Source organism: Bombina bombina, chromosome 2 (genome assembly GCF_027579735.1).
Source record: "Bombina bombina isolate aBomBom1 chromosome 2, aBomBom1.pri, whole genome shotgun sequence".
Lineage (NCBI taxonomy): Eukaryota > Metazoa > Chordata > Amphibia > Anura > Bombinatoridae > Bombina > Bombina bombina.
In genome coordinates, this window is record NC_069500.1 from 265,244,063 (window position 1) to 265,267,191 (window position 23,129).

Here is a 23,129-nt window from a genome sequence, read left to right on the forward strand (position 1 = left end):
TTGATTTACGTAATGGGAAAAAAAATATGACTTGCTTTTATATTTTTCAGGCACAGTTTGGAATTTTATCAGACTATTTTGATGCACTACGAAAAGCTGGAGAAATAGATAATCCAAAGAGTCCTCCCTTATTTCCCACGTTGAGTGGCGATTTCTTTACCTACGCAGACAGAGATGATCACTATTGGAGTGGTTATTTTACTTCACGACCTTTCTACAAAAGACTTGAAAGAGTCATTGAATCACATCTGAGGCAAGTGTTTCATTACATACTTTTCATATTGACGAGCATTATTTAAATCGCATAAAGTGATGGCACTTTGATTATTTTTTAGAAGATCTGCTTATATGATTGCAGCTTTTAAGATGATTTTGTTCAGTAGAAAACAGGATTATAAACCTTAACCTATTCTGCTTCATTATATGGCCACTATTTTTTATTGAACTTAATCCATTTTTGCTAGTGTTTGAGCTTTGCAGTAGTTAGTACTACCTATCCTTTTACTATATAAAGTACCATTACATACTGTAGAATTGCTGACTCATATACTTATACGCTATGAACTGTTGCAGAGGCTCATTAGTAGCTGGTGCCTCAAAAAGTGTGCATAGAAAAAGACTGTGTGCAATTTGATAATGGAAGTCAGTTGGACAACGTCTTAAGTGCATGCTCTTTCTTAATCACAAAAGTTTAGTTTTGAGTATAGTGTCCCTTTAAACAAGATGACATCGTTTGACACCCTATTCTGGTATAAAACAGCATGTATTCTTTAGTTAAAGGGATAGTAAAAGCTAAAAATATCTGTTGTGCACATGAAAGAACACTATTTATTTTAAAAAAAAAAAAATCTTCATGTAAAATGTGTATGTTTAAGCTGTTTTTATTGAATTTGAGGCCAACAAGAAGTGGTATGTGGTCCTTAAAGGGACATGAAACCTAAAATTATTTCATGATTCAAACAGAGCATGCAATTTTAAAGAACTTTCTAATGTATTTCTATTAATTTTCCTTCATTCTCTTGGTATCTTTTGTTGAAAAGCAGGGACGTATGATTAGAAGCACTATATGGCAGCAGTTTTTGCAAGAATGTTAGTTATTTGCAAGAGCAGTAGATGGCCTACCTAGGTATCTGTTCAACACAGAATATTATGGGAATGAAGCAAATTTGATAATATAAGTAAACTGGAAACTCTTTTAAAATGGTGCGCTCAGCCTCGATTACAAACTCATTTTTTTTTTTGGTTTCATATCCCTTTTAGGTTGTGATATATTTTCTGAGTTTAATGCCCCTATGATATTTGTTCATAATGTGTGCCTTTAAGCATTTTACATTGTTTCTATTCTAGTACATTTTGCAGTTTAATATTTTTAAAACATTGTAATCATATATGCATTCTGATGATTGCATTTAATTTGAGTTTCATATATTAAAGTGCGATTTAAGCAATATGTTTATCTTAAACCAATAAAGAATTGTGCTTCTCAACATGCATACTGAGCCCACATGAAGACTTTAAACATTTAACAAATAAAAAACATTTGCGAACAGGCAAGATATGCTGCCCAATAATCCAAAATAGGTGTTAAATAGAATATGAAAAAACAAAATGAGCATTTAGAAATTCTTAACAAAACCACTGCACTGAGGGAGATAAGAGAAATGAAATATTCATAACTTGTTGTATTCTGTCCTCTTCTGAGCATGGCTAAATCTGACTCCCTGTGTATCTAGTATGTAGTATATGTTGACTAGTAAAGGAGCTCATGTTTCTCTAGAAGTTTTATGACATTAAAGGGACATAAAACCCAATTTTTTTTCTTTCACGATTCAGATAAAGACGCACTATTTTAAACAGCTTTTCTATTTACTTCTGTTATCAAATGTTCTTTGTATCTTATTATCCTTTTTTGAAAAGCAAGGATGTAGGCTCACAAGTGTGCACGTGTCTGCAGCAGTTTTGCAACAATGTTATAGCAGGAGCACTAGATGGCAGCACTATTTCCTATCATGTAGTGCTTCAGGCACGTGCACGCTACCTACCCTAGGTATCTGTTCAACAAAGAATAACATGAGAAGGAAGCAAATTTGATAATGAAGTAAATTGGAAACTTTTTTTAAATGATATTTTCTATCTGAATAATTAAAGAAATATTTTATGTCCCTTTAAACTAGATATGCCTTCCTATAGAGACCCTAGCCTGCTTATAGGGTTGTGACAGGAAGTAATGGATGGTCGCAAATAAAGTTTAAAAAGTAAATAAAAGGTAAAATCCTTTTAACTTGACGAATAATACATATTGCAATGATTTAAAGGGACAGTCAGCTCCAAAATTGTTGTTGTTTAAAAAGATAGATAATCCCTTTATTACCCATTCCTCAGTTTTGCACAACCAGCATGGTTATAGTAATATACTTTTAAGCTCTATTAAAACCCCTTGCATTTAAGATTATTTTGACTGCCCCCTGATCACATGGCCCTTTATTTTTTTTTTATCTATTTACTGCATTGTAGCCAATTAGTGCAATGTCATTCACAAGCAACGGGCGTGAGCACAATCTTCTCTATATGGACCACATGAACTAGTAGTCTCCTGTTATGAAAAGCTTATAAAAAAAGCATGTGCTAAGAGGCTGTCTGTAGTAGCTTAAATGTTAGAAATTATATTAATATAACAACGTTGGTTGTGCAAAGCTGGTTAATGGGTAAATAGGCGTTATCAATCTTAAACAATAACAATTTTGGTGTTGACTGTCCCTTTAAGTATAAGCCTCTGCTTAGTAATTTTTTTTACAACAATGAAACGGACTGTTTAAAGGGGCAGTCTAGTCTAAAATAAACTTTCAAAATTCAGATAGGGCATGTCATTTTAAACAACTTTCCAATTTACTTTTATCACCAATTTTGGAGGTTCATATTCTAATTTATTAGACCTTGAATGCCGCCTCTTATCTGAATGCATTGACCGTTTTTCACCACTAGAGGGTGTTAGTTTATGTGTGTCATATAGATAACTGTGCTCACGCACGTGGAGTTACCTAGGAGTCAGCACTGATTGGCTAAAATGCAACTTAAATAAGGGGGCAGTTTGCAGAGGCTTAGATACAAGGTAATCAAAGAGGTAAAACGTGTATTAATATAACTGTGTTGGTAATGCAAAACTAGGGAATGGTTAATAAAGAGATTATCTATCTTTTAAAACCATAAACATTCTGGACTGTCCCTTTAAAAAAGAAATGTAACTTGTGTGGGTAATTTTAAGTAAGTAAAAAAATAAAGAAATAAAACCTTCTGAAATACCCTTTAAACAGAAAGCTCAAAAATTTAAAAACTCATGGGTAAAACAATTTGTTTTATTTATATATATATATATATATATATATATATATATATATATATATATATATATATATATATATATATATCTATTTTGTGGGGGTATCCTAACCTCTGACAACTCATAAGAGGTAATATTTGTAATAATCATGTAAATACTCTAGTTTTCACAAGAGGGGGCTGCAAAATACATCATACATTGTAAATAATCTTGTCTCTTTGTTTTTCTCAAAGTTATTGGGCAGAATATATAAATCAAAAATCATTGAGTACCGGCACTTTTTTTCCGAGTACCGGCACATATATATTTTAATTATTTTTTCACTGTTGCAATTTCAAGCACTTTTAGAGCAGGTAGGTATTAAGGTGACCCCATGAAAAGCCATTTTAAATGTTTCAGCTAAAATAAGAAAAATATTATGTAGATAGCTGTAGGCAAAATTAAACGGTTATGTTTGTGATTATGCTACATTGTAAATCGTATTGGAATTATACTTTTACTAAAAATGCTTTAAAAGAATTTTCAATTCCCTGTTTGCTTTTATGAATAATGTACCTGAAGAACAAAGCTCATAAATGGTTCTCAAGCAGCCTTAATATGTCTTGTCCCAACTGTCACAGCCTTGTATAATTTTCAAGGACGTTACATTAATATTCAAAAAGCAAAAATTTACTGGTGAGGATTTAGTAAAGAACATTACCTTCAAGTGCTCTTCAATTTATTTAACTGTTTCTATTTTAATATACATGCTAGACCAAGGTCAGATTCCTTTATTTACATAATACTCTGTAATACACCTGTGAGTGTCATATACAAAGGGCTCTGTAGGTCATTTATGAGCTAGCCAAGTATGACACATAAGTTTAAAGACTTTATTCAAATATTATGACAGTCAGATAAGCAGAATACAGCCAATTCTGGAAACATTGTAGAAACAGATCTGAGGAGGTGACAAGAATATCTGACAATGTCTTACAGGCATACAAAGAGATTAGCAGCAGGCACAACACAGGGCAATAATCACCAGCAGGAGCACAGGGCAATAGGAACAAGCTTTGACATGTACCAAAGGCCAAGTAAATATTTTCTTTCTTATGACACAATTATCATTAATTACTGTTGGGAATATCACTCCTGCCCAGCAGGAGGCGGCAAAGAGCACCACAGCAGAGCTGTTAAATATCTCCTCCCTTCCCTCCCACCCCAGTCATTCTCTTTGCCTACGTTAAGAGCAAGGAGGTGGTAAATAAGGTGTTAGAAAGACTCTTCAATCAATAGTTTAGTACAGGATTGTGCTGCTTTGTTCTAGGGTGTAGCCGTAGTCAATATCAGTCTTTTCAGTAGAGCAGTAGTGGCTTTAGAGCAATGGGAACTTGGGGGACATAATTCTCACTGTGCCTCCCATATACTGATGCTGCCCTTACCCTGAAAACCTGAGGGATATTACTCAGGACTTTTGTTTATTTCACAGGTCCATGTGAGGGAGAGGACCTCTCAAACCTGGGAACTGCCTTGCTGTCAGGCAGAAGATGAGGTAAGTGCTGGCTTTATTTCCGAGGGTAGAAAGAAAACTCAGAAAAAGGTTGGGCACTTTATTTTTTATATGGAACAGACCTTATTAAAATTAGGCTCTTTATAAAAGAGGTATAGATTCTCCTAGAGACTTAGGGGAAACTATGGGTAGCTTGGACGCATGCACTGGGGCTGAATTTTACATGTGAGTCACATCTCCCGGCGGTTTCATAACTAATAATAGCCGACCGGGAGATTACTTATTGGCACACCCACGATGGGCAGTACCTAAGGAAGCGACATTTGAGTGAGGTGGTTTCACTGATAACTTATTGCATACATGATAAGCAGCTGCCTAGAAAGCTGAAGCTGGTCAGTCTGTTAATCATTCTCCTGGTGGTTTAACTTCAATAAAATGGCGACCGGGAGATTGCAATTGAAACACCCACGATGGGCGTAGCTATGTGTGGCGCCAATTTGAGTTGCGCACCACTTTCCTAGCACTTCCGATTTCGAAAGGAACGGAGGGTTTAAATCAGAGTGTTTGTAGTTAGAACCGGACAGCGCTACAGCTGAGTCCGGATTTTTTACTGAGAATTTAACCGGTGTCAGAAGGGCTGGCAGGCACCTCAGCAAAATTATGCTGAGGTGTAGAGGGGTTCTTCATTATTTGTGTACCTATTTAGCCATTTCTGCACACATAAATAAAAAGTTACGTTTTAAAATTTAAAGAGACAGTAACGTTTTTTTCTGTGTTCATTTTTATTAAAAAATGTAAGACTTTTATTTGAATAATCATCCATATGTGAGTCGGAATCGGCCAAGAGGCCCTGCTAAGTGTTAAATGTGGAACCACCAATCCCTTTTTCTGTTCCTTATGTTGTGAGAGAACTTTAATTATAGGAAAATATTTTTTTTTTCTGAGCCAACTCCTGCTAAGGCGGATACTGTTCAGGAAGCTATTGACAATGCTCAATATTTGCCGCAAATTTCTCCTCAAGTGTCCTAAAATGTTATAGCCCACACATGCAGTGCCCTGCGCTTCCTCTCAAACTCCACCAGGAGTTACTTTGCAAGACATTGCGTCTGTTTTTCCCATGCTACAGGGAGAGCGCTTGAGGAAATGTATTTAATCAGTGAATAACGTTGCTGATACAGTAGTAGCTATTCCGAATGTTTCTTCCCTGAAGAGGAAGATACTTCGGTAGTATATAAGGGGGAAATCTCAGACTCAGTCTGTGTAATACCTTTATCTGATACTGAAGTTGTTTCTTTCAGGTTTAAGCTTGAACACCTCAGTTTGTTACTTAAGGAGGTTTTTGCTACCCTGGACGACTCCGACATTACCAGAGTAGTCAATCCTAATAAGTCCAGTAAACTATACAAAGATTTTGCCCTCCATGGTAGAAGTAATTCCTGTACCAGATAGGGCTACAGAGATGATTGCGAAGGAATGGGAGAAACTGTGTATCCCCTTTTCTCCATTTCTTATTTTAAAAAAAAAAGAAAAAAAAAAAAGTTTCCTATAGCAGACTCTATCAAGGAGTCTTGGCAATGGTACCCAGGCAATGTATGTACGTCAGGGTTTACAACAACCTGCGGTTTGTATTGCTACTGTCACCAGTGCGGCGGCGTACTGGTTTGATGCAATGTCTGATTCTTTTCGGGCAGACACTCCTCTTGATGAAATCCTGGATAGGATAAAGGCACTTAAGTTAGCCAACTCCTTTATTACAGATGCTTCCCTTCAGGTTATTAAGCTGGGAGCTAAGATTTCAGGCTTTGCCATATTGGCCCGCAGAGCGTTGTGGTTAAAATATTGGTCTGCGGATGCCTCATCTAAACTTTTGGCGATTCCTTACAAGGGGAAGACCTTGTTTGGACCTGGTTTGACGGAGATGCTTTCTGATATTACCGGAGGTAAGGGACATTCCCTCCCTCAGGATAAGAGAAATAAACAAAAAGGATGTCAGTATTTTCGTTACTTTCGAAATTTCAAAGGGAATCCTTCCACTCTTTTTTTCCAAGCAGGAGCAGTCTAAGCCTTCCTGGAGACCCAGTCAGTCTTGGAATAGGGGAAAGCAATACAAAAAGCCTGCTGGTGTATCAAAGACAGCATGAAGGGCCTGCCCCCGATCTGGGAGGACAGTGTGTCCTAGGGATACAAACTAGAGTTCAAGACTTTTTCTCCCAGGGGCAGGTTTCCTCTTTCAAGATTATCTGCAGAAAAAGAGGCGTTCTTACACTGTGTATGGAACCTCTCCTGTAGGGTCACTTCTTTTGTTCCTTAGCTCTGCTCTGGCTGATAAGGGTGCGGCACACGTTTTCTTCAGGGCCCTGGGGTGACCACTGAAATCACACACACATGCAACTGAGTGTTTTCACAAAAGTCCCGTTTATTTGAAGAACACACAAAGAATCTATAGTGATGTATACGTCATACATGAGGTCACAGGAAATATATAAAAAACGTAGTTAACTTCACATCTGCATAAGGGGCCCACAGGAAATAAGAATGTTGTTATAGCACATAACAGAATATGCTCATATAACCATTTGTAGAGAGGAACTTATATTAGAAACTTATGTTACAACTTATACAAAAAGAAACTTGTGGAATGCTGCTTTATAAACATTTGATACTAGATTTAAAGTTACCCTCAATATGCTTAATATGTGAGATTCAAATTACCCATATAACATAATATATATAATATATATATACATACACACATATACACATATATACACACATATATATATATATATATATATATATATATATATATATATATACATATACATACATACACATACATACATACCCATCATTCCCCTCTTTGATCACATCGTGATCACATAATCTGTAATGTTCCTACAATATAAACTATCTGGGTCTACCTCTAATTAAATTTTGCAGTTGAACTTTTTCTGCATCTTGTATCATACCTGATATTTTCTTTCCTAAAGTACAAGACATGTAACAGTTAAACAATGTTAATAATAGTAAACAAAATAGGTGTAAAGTGTCCAACATCTTCAGGTGAGTAATAACATGCTGTTATTAATACTATTGGGATATACACAAATATCAATATCCCCATTAGGAAAAGGAAGATCTTGCAGGAATGTCTTGGATCCATGATTGAGATGGTCATCCTGGTCTTTGTGAGGAGTGATCGATACCTTATCACCCACTTCTCCTTTGTGAGGGGTGACCGATAGCTTGTCACCCGCTTCTCCTCTCTTTGGACAGAGTTTCACTCGTGAAGCGTGTATCCAGATGTCCTTGTCATCAGTCAGTACGGCAGTCCTGGTTACAGCGATCACAGTGACTGGCTTGCTGAACGGGAAACCTCCTTTCTTTGCTTTATTCAGCTGGCGAATGCAGACCAGATCTCCAGGCTTGAAAGGATGGGTTGGTTCCTGTGAGGGAAGAGGTAAACGGGAAGACACATCACCATAGATGCCATTCAATTTATCAATCAATTGTTTTACATATTGTTCCTTAATACAATCTAAATCACCATTTTTAATGATAAGTGGGCCTTTTACCCATGGAGTCGGGAATGGTCTACCCATTAGGACCTCAAATGGAGACAACCTGGTTGTCCTATTTGGGGTCATTCTGATTTCTGCTAAAATCGCAGGTAAATAGTTTTGCCATTTAACCCATGTACCTGCTGTTGCCTTTAAAAGTTTTTCCTTGATATTGCGATTCATTCTTTCTACAATCCCTGAGCTTTGAGGATGGTAGGGAATGTGAAAGTTCCAATTAATCTGTAACCATTCTACTAACTCATGTGTGATTTTACTAATGAACGCTGGACCGTTATCAGAATTAATCTGAAGCGGACAACCAAATCTGGGAATTATTTCAGTGGCTAAATTTTTTTGCATCTTCCCTCTGGGTAACAAAAGCTTCTGGCCACTTAGAAAATTGGTCAACTATTACAAGCAGATATAATTGTTTAGTGCCAGTTTTTGGAATATGTGTAAAATCAATTTGTAGATGTGTGAATGGGGCTGTAGGTGGGGGTAAGTGGTCATGCTGGGCTTTATTGGGGATGGTTGCATTGGTCTGTAAGCAATATACACATCTATTAATATATGCCTTGCAATGATCACCTATACCTCTAATGTAGAAAGATTGCTTCAACAAGTTAGTTGTTGGTTTTATACCTAGGTGTCCAACACCATGGGCTTGTGCTATAAAGAGTGGTGCACTGCTTTCCGGTATGCCCACCTTCCCCTCTTTAGAAAACAAACCAGTCTCATCTAAAGTTAACCCATTAGTAGTCCAGAAAGATATGTCACTAGGAGTGGCATGTCCCTGGAGTTCAAGAAGCATATGGTCTGTAGGACATGAAGGTGGGGCTAAAACAGCATACATACGGATGGTGGATCCGGGTGTATGAGAAACATAAGCAGCCTCTTTAGCAATTTTATCTGCAAGAGCATTACCCAAGGAAATAGGGTCAGACTTGTATGTATGTGCACGGCAATGTATGATCGCTATGTCCTTTGGGAGTTGTATGGCCTCTAAAAGTTCATTAATCAGGTCTGTATGAGAGATGGTCTTGCCATCTGCTGAAACAAAACCACGTTGTTTCCATATCATACCAAAATCGTGCACAACCCCAAAAGCATAGCGAGAGTCAGTGTAAATGTTAACAGATTTATTTTCAAACAATTTACCTGCTTTTGTAAGTGCTATTAATTCTGCAGCTTGTGCAGAAGGATAAGGAATGGGGCCTGCATCTAGAACTGTCTGGTAGTTGCACAACGGCATAGCCTGTCTTATAAATACCATCACTAGGTCGGGAACAAGAACCATCAACAAACACATTATCAGCATGGTCAAAAGGTTTATCCATCAAGTCAGGTCTTGGTGTGGTAATGTGGTGTATTACCTCTATACAATCATGATCTGTTGGAAAGTCTGGTGATCCTGTAAGTAAGGCACTAAGTATTTGAGTTGGCCCTGAGGATACACTACTATATTTAATAGTCAGATTTGTATTATTCAGTAATATACATTCATAACCAGAAAGTCTTTGAGAAGTCATGTGTTGGGTAGTGACATTTTTTACAAGATGTAAAACTTGGTGACTAGTGTGTAGTACTATTGGATGGCCTAATGTGATTGTTTCAACCATCTCTACAGCCATGGCGCAAGCCGCCAATGCTCGGAGACACGCCGGCATCCCTTGTACCGGTATTGGAACTACTTTGGAAAAGAAAGCTACGGGACGCATATTGCCTCCACCATGCTCTTGGGCACAGACAGCAGCCATGGTTTTACAATTGTCCCTCGCATACAAGTGAAATGGTTTACAATAATCAGGTAGTCCTAAAGCAGGGGCACTAGTAATGCTAGTCTTCAGAGCTATGTAGGATTTAGTCATGTCTGTGGTCCATTGTATATGTTCAGGGCTATCCCCTTTTGTGGCTTGCCTTAGAATGGAATCATGATGGGAGCACTCAGGAATCCATTGTCTGCAATAATTAATCATACCTAGAAAGGTGAGCATGTCCTTTCTAGTAACTGGCTTTGGGATCTGTTGAATCGCTTGGATTCGTTTGGGACTAATGGACCGGTGGCCTTGGGAAAGCACAAAACCAAGGTAATCCACTTTTGTCACTCCTACTTGTAGCTTATGTTTTGCTATTTTATGACCTTCAGCAGCAAGGTGTTTTAACAGACTTATTGTATCTACTGTATTAGCCTCCTGGTTAGGACTACACAACAGTAAGTCATCGACGTACTGAAGGAGGACGGAACCGTGGCTGGGAGTCCATGACCGCAAGGTACGTTGGAGCACCAGCGAGTAGACCGCAGGTGAGGCCACATAGCCTTGAGGGAGGCGTGTCCAGGTAAGCTGACGCCCATCATAATAAAAAGCCATAAGTAGCTGTGTCTCAGGGTCCAATCGGACTGAAAAAAATGCGTTAGCTAAATCAATGACTGTAAATATACAGGCATCATGTGGAATGGCTGTGAGTAAGGTTGTAACATCTGGGACATTGGGATTACCCATTAATTGCCCTTAGGTCTTGTACTAACCTATATTCATTGTCTTTTCTTTGGGATCGGATTTATGGGGGTATTATAGGGAGAAACTACTGGACGGAGGATTCCTTGTTTAAGGAATTCCTCTATCATGGGTCTTATCCCTTCTTTCTTTTCTCTAGACAATGGATATTGTTTAATAAACACTGGAGTAGTATTAGGTTTTAATCTGGCTTTATATGGGGTACACTGAACTAAACCAACGTCAAGTTTTGAAGATGCCCATACAGAGGATGGGCCATCTGTCAATATGTCATTAAAAAAACACAGGTTAGTGGACCCTAGACTCACGTCTAACCCACCCTGTCTAGTGACAGTTACTTTCAAACCAAGGGGACCCATAAGATCACGACCCAAAAGGTTAAGGGGACACCCAGTTATAATACGAAATGGGTGCAAAAGTTGTTGGCCAGTACAGGGTACCCTAACTTCAAGTGGCGGTGTGATGCAAGTCTGAGTCAGCACTCCATTAATCCCTAGAGAAGGTTCAGATTTTCCAGTAATGCCATCATACATATCTGAGCATAAGGCAGAGCATGTAGCTCCTGTGTCTACTAGAAATGGTAGGGGTTCTCCCTCTACTTCTAGGACTAAGTACGGTTGCTCATGATAACTTGTTGACACCACTGGAAAAATTGGAGTGCTACCTTCTAGGCACCCCTATGGCCATTGTATGTTGTGTTTGGGTGCCTCCATGGGTGCAGGGGCTATGTAAGGCTGTCTGTTATACTGTCGGGGATTGTAAGGGGGGCCAGAATTATTAGGGGGTTTTGGGCATTCATTTTTCCAATGTCCCTGTTCCCCACAGTTAAAACAATGTGTTCTGTTTGAAGTATAATTCCCTCTAGCTCTTCCTCTAGCTCTCCCTCTACCTCTCACAAACATTCTATTACTCCCTGTATTATCCCTTTCCCTGGCCTGGAATGGATCACAATGTTGTAAACTCTGCTTTTGATAAAAAGCAGCGTTTTTTCCCTCTAATTTCCTGATGTCAAAACAACCTGCCCCTTCTTTTTCATGAATTCTTTTCAAGAATTCTGCTGGAGTCAACTCTGGCCAATCAGAGACAAGTTGTTTCACCAACAAAGAAAGCTGAGGTTGCATATTACTAATGCAAGTCTGGACCTTCAGAGAGCCCATTGCATCTCCTGATTCCATTCCAGCCTCTTCCTTCCAGCATTTATAAAAACGCTTAACAAATTCTACTACTGTTTCCTTTGTATTCTGTTTGCACGCTAGTGCAATTGACATACTTTGTTTATCCTTCCATATTCTATGCATTTCTATACTTAATTCTGTCCACATTTCATCAAGTCCTTCACGTGTGTTTAGGGCATAGTTAATTGTTGGATCTCGACTCAATTTTCTAATACTCTTTACATTACCCCACTCCCAACCTGATTCAGGGTCATAGTCTAGAAGTGCATCAATAATAATTCTTATATCTGTCTGTGTCATGTTTTGTCCTTGTAACATTCTTTTTAAATACATAATACAAGCTGATGGATGTTGACGGGGGTTTGGGGCTCCCTTGGTAATTTCCCTTAATTCACCCGGGGACAAAGGTTTAATAATTAATTGGTCTCCCACAGTAAGAAATGGCATACTAGCTTCTGGTACAGCTGCCTCCTCCTCCTCCTCTACTTCTTCATTCCCTCTTTTATATTGTGGGGTTATTGTAGGGGGGTAGGAAGGTGTTACTGGTTCAACCTTAATCGGGGTTTTGGGCATAATTGGGGGTTTAGTGACCTGGTATCGGGGAGTTACAGAAGGTCCTGGCAAGGTCCATTCCTGGGGTACCTTAGCAGAGGCAACAGCAATAGTCTCTAGATCTATGTCACTAGGGGATGGGAGGCTAGGATATAGTCTGTTATATGATGGCAAAGGTAGGTGAGGGGCATTATATGGCGCAGGGGGGGGTGAATATGCTTTCTGTCTTTGCTTCTCACTTTTACCCTTCTTTTTATTCCCATCTATATCAATATATCGCCAGTATGGAGCAACAGTCAGCCAATTTTCCCCACCCTTTTTCATATAATCCATATAACCATCTTGGATCACCATTATACCATGGAAATGCCTCTTCATCACCTAGACACAACCCTTTTACCATTTTCATATGAAATTTATCATTATCCCCCTCTCTGGGGAATGGATCAGAGCTTCTCATAGCTTCTGTCCAATCTGCTATATTTTCCCACATAATCTTTACATTTTTCTCCTTGCATAGGTGATGGAAATTGTTTAGACTGGGATTTGCCCATTCTCAACTCCTAACTTATCTTTTAAAACATTTACAACAAAATACAATACAACACAAAAAAAATAAAAAAAATAAATAATAAAAAATAATAAAAATAAAAAAATACAATACCTTTACCTTTAAGAGCAATTAATTATTGAATCTTTTTGCATAAACCACATTAACTAGAATGGTTGTACTCCGTTACCAGTTATTGTGCTTAATGCTTAAGTTTACAACAAGAGAAAGAAAAAAAAATATCACTATGCTGATTCTTTCAGTAGTTTCTGGCATTAATTATCTCTAGGTCAAAGGTCACCCTTCACCAGAAAAAATGTAGCATTTTACTAACATTTAAAAACAGCAATACATATTAGCAACAGTTTACTTTCTTAATACTTTAAACAATAAGCAGTATTTTACTTCCTTAACACTTTATACAAATAAACAGTATTTTGCCATACAGCATATTTAAAAACAAGCAGCAAGAAAATTCATATAAACAATGCAGTATTTATCTTATAACTTTAAAACAATGTTAGCCATACAGCAATATTTCAAAAGCAAGCAGTAAGAAAACGTGTGTTTTAACCCTTCAGCCAGACTTTATATAACCTGATTTCTACCAAAGAAATCTTTTATTCCCTTTTTATTTTTTAATCAAAGATTTGATTAGAATCTACCAAAGATTCATATATATATTTAACCTGATTTTTACCAAAAAAATCTACTATTCCTCTTTTAGAATCTACCAAAGATTCACATATATATATTCCCCAACTATTCCTATGTAAAATGAAACTTAAGGGGTCTCGTGGTAAGAGAAAAAAGGTCAGAATAAAAAGACTCTTTGTTCAACTCACCTTCCGAGAGTTCCCTGTTTCATCCCACTTCTGACACCAGTTTTGTAGGGTCACTTCTTTTGTTCCTTAGCTCTGCTCTGGCTGATAAGGGTGCGGCACACGTTTTCTTCAGGGCCCTGGGGTGACCACTGAAATCACACACACATGCAACTGAGTTTTTTCACAAAAGTCCCGTTTATTTGAAGAACACACAAAGAATTTATAGTGATGTATACGTCATACATGAGGTCACGGGAAATATATAAAAAACGTAGTTAACTTCACATCTGCATAAGGGGCCCACAGGAAATAAGAATGTTGTTATAGCACATAACAGAATATGCTCATATAACCATTTGTAGAGAGGAACTTATATTAGAAACATATGTTACAACTTATACAAAAAGAAACTTGTGGAATGCTGCTTTATAAACATTTGATACTAGATTTAAAGTTACCCTCAATATGCTTAATATGTGAGATTCAAATTACCCATATAACATAATATATATAATATATATACATACACACATATACATATATATATATATATATATATATATATATATATATATATATATATATATATATATATATATATATATATATATATATATATATATATATATATATATATATATATATATATATACATATACATACATACATACACCCATCATCTCCGACCTGGAAGTGATAGTTCCTGTCCCAATACAGGACTGAGGTCTGGGTTTCTTATCCAATCTGTTTGTGGTTCCCAAGAAGGAGGGAACCTTCAGACCAATTTTAGATCTCAAGAGTCTAAACAAATTTCTCAGTGTGCCGTCCTTCAAGATGCAATCTATTTGTTCCATTCTTCCTTTTGTCCAAGAGGGTCAGTTTATGACCACAGTGGATTTAATGGACGCTTACTTTCATGTTCCCATCCACAAGGACCATCTCAAGTTCTAAGGTGTGGTTTTCTAGACAAACACTTCCAGTTCTTCTATTCGGCCTTTCCACAACTCCCAGAATTTTCTCAAGGGTTCTAGGATCCCTGCTGGTGGTGCTCCGATTGTGAGGCATTGCAGTGGCACCTTATCTGGACGATTTTCTGGGTCAGGCGCCTTCCTTTCAATAAGCAAGGTCACTCACAGAAAGGGGGTTATCTTTCCTGCGGTCTCACGCATGGAAGGAATATTTGGAATAGTTTTCTTTGAGAACTATATTACTTTCCTCATCAATGAAGTCTGACAGCAGTCAGGAAATCAAAGATTTTCGATTCTTGCCTAGCACTTCAGTCATCAGTGGCCCTGTGCATGGAGGTAATTGGGCTAATGGTAGCAGCATTGGACATCACCCGGTTCCACCTTAGAACTCGGCAGTTAAAGCATACTCAGGTAGTGGAACGGAGAGTATGCGGATTTGTCTCAGCGGTTACAGCTGGAGCAGGAGACAAGGGATTTTCTACTTTGGTGGTTGTCTCAGGACTTTCTCTCCCAGGGCACCTACTTTCGCAGTTCTTACTGGGTGATTGTGACAACAGATGCCAGCCGTTTGGGCTGGGGAGCGGTGGACTCAGTTGGAATCTGTTCTAGCCATAAACAATCTGAAATTGAGAGCAATCTTCAATCCCCTTCTGTCCTGGCCTCATCAGATTCTAGTCGGGCAATATAACCTCAATGGCTTACATCAACGTCAGGGAGGAACTCGGAGTTCTTTGGCTATTACAGAGGTAACCAAGATCATTCAGTGGGCTGAGACCCACAATTGCTGTCTGTCGGCGATCCACATTCGAGAAGTGGACATCTGGGAGGCGGACTTCTTCAGCAGGCAGACCCTTCACCCGGGGGAATGGGAACCCAATCCGAAGTGTTTTTCCAGCCTGATTCTCAAAAGGGGTCAGTTGAAATTGGATCTCATGGCTTCTCGACAGAATGCCAAGCTTCCAAGGTTCGGGTCGAGGTCAAGGTGCCCTCAGGCTGTACTGATAGACGCTCTAGTGGTACCTTGGATTTTCAGTCTCGCATACCTGTTTCCTCCGTTTGCTTCTCTTCCTCGAGTTATGCCTCGAATTAAGCCGGAGGGAGTGTTGATGGTCCTCTTTACACCGGCATGGCCTCGCAGGATTTATTATACAGTCCTAGTGGACATGTCACCTCTTCCACCTTGGAGACTTCTGTTGAGGAAGGACCTTCTATTTCAGAAGGACCCTTCTTTCATCCATGTCTAATTTCTCTGAAGCTGACTACTTGAAGATGAACGCTTTATTTTATCCAAGCGTGGATTTTCGGAATCAGTCATTGAGACCATGATTCAGGCTCGTAATTCTATGAATAGGAATATTTACCATAAGATATGGCGTAAATATTTATACTGGTGTGAATCCAAAGGTTACTCTTCAAGGAGAGTTCGGATTCCTAGACTTATGTCTTTTCTCCAAGAAGGTTTGGAGAAGGGATTATTGGTAAGTTACCTTAAAGGGGCACATAGCTGCTTTGTCTATTGTGTTACATAAACGTCTGGTGCATTCCCAGATGTACATCCGTTTGATCAGGCCTGTGTTCCACTCAGTTACTTCTCCTTGGAGTCTTGGTTTAGTTCTTAAGGTCCTTCAAGGGGCTCAGTTTGAGTCGTTGCATTCCTTAGATTTCAAGTTGTTATCTTGGAAAGTTTTGTTTCTTGTTGCTATTTCCTCTGCTCGTGGAGTCAGAGCTCTCGGCTTTTCAGTATGAGCCTCCTTACCTTATTTTTCATCGGATAAGGTGGGTTTTTACGTACTAAATTAGGTTTCCTTCCTAAAGTAGTTTCGGAACGGATCTTTAATTACGAGATTGTGGTTCCTTCCTGGTGTCCTAATCCTCCTTTGCAGGATGTGGTACGTGCATTATGAGTCTTTGTACAGACTAAGGAATTTCGTCAGTCTTCTGATTAACGTTAAAGACGGTAGGCTACAGCTACTTCTTTACCTTGTGGGCATTCACAATTAAGCCTTTTATGGAACAGATTTGCAAGTTTGCAGCCTGGTCCTCTCCTCTCTTTTTCAAACTTCTATAAATTTTACTCTTTTTCCTCGGCTGAGGTCTTTTTGGGAGAAATGTTTTTTTCAAGCAGTGGTGCCTTCCGTTTAGGTACTCTAGCTTGGGTACTGCCGGACAGATAAATGTTAAGGTAAGTGGCAGTTTTATTTTTCTATGTAAGCAGGGAGAAATTGCCACTTATTCAGCTGAAATGCTGCAGGGGGACGTTTTTTATTATTCCTGTCAGGGTGCAGGTTTTCATGTCAGTTTTTGCAGGCACTGTTAGTGTGAGAAGTTAATTATTTTATTGATGGCTCAGTGAGGATCCATTTTTTAATTATTTATGTACTTTTATTGGGGGTTTTATTGTTTGTATTTAAGCCTGTTTTCAAGAAAGTTTTTTTTTTTTAAATAAATTTTGTCAGCTGTAGGACCGCCCCTTTTAGGGAGGTTCTGATTCTTTGATGTTAGAGTTTTTTTGGTGCTTTTTTCCCACTTCCTGTAGAGTGAGGTGCGCATATTTCAGATGGCACTGCTGTTTAGAAGGCTTCTTGCTGTTTTTGCTTCTCTGGAATCTGGATTGTAAACGGGATTGTTTTTTTTTTTTTTTCCTCAGTTTGCTGCGGGTTGTAGGACAGGTAGGGCACCTCAGAAATTCTGCTGAGGTGTAGTGTTGCCTGGGGTATGTTTTTCTTAATTTGGTAAATTTAAAAGCAACATTTATTTATGAAATGTTTTTGTTCTATATTATATCCTTTGTTAAAAGATAAAAAAAAATTTTTTTGTTTTTTTAAAAAGTTAATTTTTTTTCTTTTCTTTTTTTTGTTTTTTTTTTGTATTATGGATCAAGAGGCTGTGCAGGATGTTACCTGTAGCTTATGTTTTGATGCCCAGGTGGAACTCCCAGTTCTTTTTTTGTTCTTCATGTATTGAAAGAACTTTAGCTTATAGAAATAGACTTTTTGACCCTGAGCCATCATTAGCTAAGGCGGATGCTGTTCAGGAGTCTCCTGTTTCAGATGTGCCGCAGCTGTCTCCTCAAGCGTCCCAATCCTATTCATCTGCACATACAGTGCCCTGCGTTTCCTCTCATGCTCCGTCTGGGGTTACTTTGCAAGATATTACTGCCCAGGTATCCTCTGCAGTAGGGGTGAAGTATTAAGCAATGGCACCACAAAGGGGCAAACTCTCTTGCAATTGTTTAGCCTGTTTATATAGGATTTATCTAGTGTAATACTAGAATTAAGAGAGGGGTGCTTCGCATAAATTAAATTAATTTACAAGGGTCGTGAGAAAGGAGGATTCCCACTAAAGGATGCGATTCCAGCACTCACTGCCCTGACTACTAGGCAGAAAATAACAGCTACTAAATTAAAACATAACTTTTATTAGCATCGAATAAAATGGGTGAAAAAACTTTAAAAACACTGAAGGAGTGGTTGTATGATTATACCCTTATGATCAGTATCTTAATAGGCCTTATAAGTGTAAAGTAGCATTTAATTGATATAAGGGTTAAGTGTGAGGTAGTGGTTGGTATCTGATTAATTATAGCAGTACCAGTGGGTTTAGTTACTGAACCTAGGTAGCTAGTACTTAGATTAATTAATCAAAACAGTGACAACTGCTACTATGTCATTCATACTATAATTCAGACGAATGTCTGCGGAATCTGTTGGCGCTCTACAAATACCTGATAATAATAATGTATATTGAACATTCAATTCCTGATTACATCAGTATCAGTATGAGATAGGCTTAAACTTTTGCAACATATAACAGTTTGTACCCTGGAATGTCTCAACGTGTGTTATTGCATATAACCTTAGCCACTTATGTTAGGATACTTCACAGTGAAGTTCAAGGCCCATTCAACCTCAGTAATATGATGGCAACATTTATTATGCTATAAAGATACTTCATGCCAGATTTCAGTTGCTGTCAATATAGTCTTAGTATTCACAGATGAGCACCAAATAAATTAAAGACCAGTGTACTCTCCATATAATGTTATGCTTCAACACGTGTATGACTGAGTTATATTGGGTTGCTTGATTATACCTGCAATCTGATATCTGAATTCAACTTAGATATCCACAGTCACTCTGAAGTGTTTGTTTATTCCACTTCTGTTTTTAGTATAAAATGCTATGGTGTGTAATCAAATCAGCTGTATTCATATGCATCTCTGAGGGTATACTCGAATATGTCCAACACATGTACAACCAATGTTGGTAATAATTATTATCCTTAGAGTGTAGTTCCCTTTATAACTATCACATATGCACACTAGTAGTAATTATATGACTTATGTGGTATTATACAATATATCTGAGGCGCTGTCTGCTTTTCCCATGCTGCAGGGAAAACGCAAAAGGAAATTTTAAAGTAACAGTAACTAAGGTTTCTGATCCTGAAGTGGCTAATCAAAGTATTTCCTCTCAGAAGTCTGCGGATGAAGATTCTTTGGGTGCATCTGAGGGTGAACGCTTGTTAATTAAGGAGGTTTTGGCTACCTTGGATGACTCTGATACTACTATCGTTGTTAACCCTAAGAAGTCTAGTAAGCTAGACCCTCCCTCTGCGGTGGAGGTATTTCCTGTTCCAGACCGTGCTTCTGAAATTATTGCACGGGAGTGGGTGAATCCTGGTATTCCTTTTTCTCCATCTCCTATTTTTAAGAAAATGTTTCCTATAGCTGACTCTATTAAAGAGTCGTGGCAAATGGTTCCTAAGGTGGAAGGAGCTATTTCCACTTTGGCTAAGGGGACCACTATTCCCATAGAGGATAGTTGTTCCTTTAAGGATCCAATGGATAAGAAATTGGAGGCATTATTAAAGAAAATGTATGTTCACCAAGGTTTTTAATGGCAGCCTGCGGTGTGTATTGCTACTGTTACCAGCGATGCAGCTTACTGGTTTGATGCCTTGTCTGAATCTATTCAGACAGATACTTCTCTTGAGGAGATCCAGGACAGGATTAAGGCTCTTAAGTTAGCCAATTCCTTTATTACGGATGCTTCCTTACAGGTCATTAAACTAGGAGAAAAAATGTCTGGTTTTGCGGTACTAGCTCGCAGAGCCCTTTGGTTAAAATCCTGGTCTGCGGATGTTTCTTCTAAGTCTAAGTTAATGACTATTCCCTACAAGTGTAAGACCTTGTTTGGGCCTGGGTTCACTGAAATTATTTCAGATATCACAGGAGGAAAGTGATCGTTTCTTCCTCAGGATAAGAAGAATAAGCAGAAAGGGCATCAGAGTAATTTTCATTCCTTTGGTAACTTTAGAGGTAAACCCTCCGCTTCCTCTTCCAAGCAGGAACTATCCAAGTCTTCCTGGAAGTCTGGTCAGTCTTGGAAAAAGGGAAAACAGTCTAAGAAACCTGCGGCTGACTCCAAGTCAGCATGAAGGGTCGGCCCCCAATCCAGGAACGGATCTAGTAGGGGGCAGGCTTTCTCAGTTTGCTCAGGCTTGGATACAGGATGTCCTAGACCTGTGGGTCGTGGAAATTATATCTCAGGGGTGCAAGATAGAATTAAGGAAGTTTCCTCCCAGAGGCAGGTTTCTTCTCTCAAGATTATCTGTAGACCAGATAAAGATAGAGGCGTTCTTAAATTGTATCAAGGATCTTTTTGCCCTGGGAGTTATAGTTCCAGTTCCTCTGCAGGAACAGGGTCTGGGATTTTATTCAAATCAGTTTGTGGTTCCTAAGAAAGAGGGGACTTTCAGACCTTTTTAGACCTAAAATGTTTAAACAAGTTCCTCAGAGTACCGTCCTTCAAGATGGAGAATATACGTTCCATTCTTCCTTTTGTTCAAGAGGGTCAGTTTATGACAACCATAGACTTAAAGGATGCGTACCTTCATGTTCCCATTCACCGGGATCATCACAAGTTTCTAAGGGTTGTTTTATTAGACAATCATTTTCAGTTTGTGGCTCTTCCATTCGGTCTTGCCACAGCTCCCAGAATTTTCTCAAAGGTCCTGGGGCTCTTTTGGCAGTGATCCAGTCTCGGGGCATTGCAGAAGCGCCTTATCTGGGCGACATTCTGGTTCAGGCGCTGTCTTTTCAACAAACAAGCACTCATACAGAGATCTTGTTGTCTTTTCTTTGCTCCCACGGTTGGAAGGTGAATCTGGGAAAGAGTTCTCTGATTCCAGCCACAAGAGTAGTTTTTTTTAGGTACCATAATAGACTCCCTACTAATGAAGATATTTCTGACAGAGGTCAGAAAAACAAAGATCTTGGCTCTTGTCTTGTCCTTCAGTCTTCTCCTCGGCCGTCACTGGCTCTATGTATGGAGGTAATTGTTCTGATGGTAGCTTCCATGGATATCATTCAGTTTACTCGGTTCCATCTCAGACCTCCTGCAGTTATGCATGTTAAGGCAATGGAACAGGGATTATGCAGATCTGTCTCCGCAAATAGTTCTGGATCAGGCGACAAGGGACTCTCTTCTGTGGTGGTTGTCTCAGGATCACCTCTTCCAGGGAACTTGCTTTCGCAGACCTTCCTGGGTGATCGTGACCACGGATGCCAGCCTTCTAGGTTGTGGAGCAATTTGGGGGTCATTGAAGACTCGGGGTCTTTGGACTCAGGAGGAGTCAGTTCTCCCTATAAACATTCTATAACAGAGTGATTTTCAATGCTCTACTTGCCTGGCCTCAGTTAGCCTTAGCCCGGTTTATCAGGTTCCAGACGAACAACATAATGTGGCGTACATCAACCACCAGGAGGGAACTCGGAGTTCCTTGGCCATGACAGAGGTGGCCCGGATAATTCAGTGGCGGAGTCTCACAACTGTTGTCTTTCTGCGATCCACATCCCAGGAGTGGACAATTGGGAGGCAGATTTTCTGAGCCGACAGTCCTTTCATCCGGGGGAGTGGGAACTTCATCCGGAAGTATTTTCCAGTTTTATCCTCAATTGGGGGCAGCCAAAACTGGATCTCATACCTTCTCGACAGAATGCCAAGCTTCTGAGGTACGGCTCGAGGTCAAGGGATCCACAGGCTTTCTTAATAGATGCTCTGGCAGTCCCTTGGAATTTCAGTCTAGCTTACATATTTCCTCCCTTCACTCTCCTGCCAAGAGTCATTGCTCGGATCAAGCATGAGAGGGTGTCGGTGATTATCAAAGCGCAAGTGTGGCCTCGCAGGATCTGGTATGGAGATCTAGTGGAAATGTCGTCTCTACCTCCGTGGAGACTCCCTCTGAGGAAGGACCTTCTACTTCAGGGTCCTTTTTCTTCATCCAAATCTTGTTTCTCTGAAGCTGACTTCTTGGAGATTGAACGCTTGATTTTATCTAAGCGTGGGTTTTTAGAGTCGGTCATTGAGAACATAATTCGGGCTTGTAAGCCTCTGACAAGAAAGATTTACTATAAGATATGGCATAAATATCTGTATTGGTGTGAATCCAGAGGCTACTCTTGGAGTAGAGTTAGGATTCCTAGGATTTTATCTTTTCTCCAGGAGGGTCTGGAGTAGGGTTTGTCAGTTAGTACTCTGAAAGGTCAGATTTCTGCGTTGTCTATTTTATTGCGTAAGCGTTTGGCGGATGCGCCAGACGTGCAATCTTTTTGTCAGGCCTTGGCTAGGATCAGGCCTGTGTTTAAGCCCATTACTCCTCCCTGGAGTCTTAACCTTGTTCTTAGAGTTTTACAGCTGGCTCCGTTTGAACCTATGCATTCCTTCAATATTAAGATGTTATCTTGGAAGGTTTTGTTTCTTGTTGCTATTTCTTCTGCTTGTAGAGTTTCGGAACTCTCGGCTCTGCAGTACGATTCTCCTAATCTTATTTTTAATTCTGATAAGGTGGTTCTATGTACTAAATTAGGTTTCCTACCTAAGGTTGTTTCAAACAAGAATATTAATCAGGAGATCGTGGTTCCTTCTTTGTGTCCTAATCCTTATTCTCCTAAGGAGCGTTTGTTGCTCAACCTAGATGTTGTGCATGCTTTGAAGTTTCATCTTCAGACGACTAAGGACTTTTGTCAGTCTTCTACTTTGTTTGTTTGTTTTTCTGGGAAGCGCAAGGGTCAGAAAGCTACGGCTACTTCTCTTTGGCTAAGGAGTATTATTTGTTTGGCCTATGAGACTGCTGGAAAGTAACCCCCTGGGAA

At 39.1% G+C, this 23,129-nt stretch overlaps 1 protein-coding gene across 1 annotated transcript in view; it reads left to right on the top strand.

Annotated features, from left to right (window-relative positions):
* MAN2A1 (mannosidase alpha class 2A member 1) overlaps window positions 1-23,129 on the top strand; it is a 333,289-nt gene that overhangs the window by 243,236 nt on the left and 66,924 nt on the right. Inside the window, exon 9 of the mRNA XM_053701535.1 lies at window positions 51-253. Within this exon, the coding sequence (XP_053557510.1) occupies window positions 51-253 (203 nt within the window). The remainder of the gene's footprint in view (window positions 1-50; window positions 254-23,129) is intronic.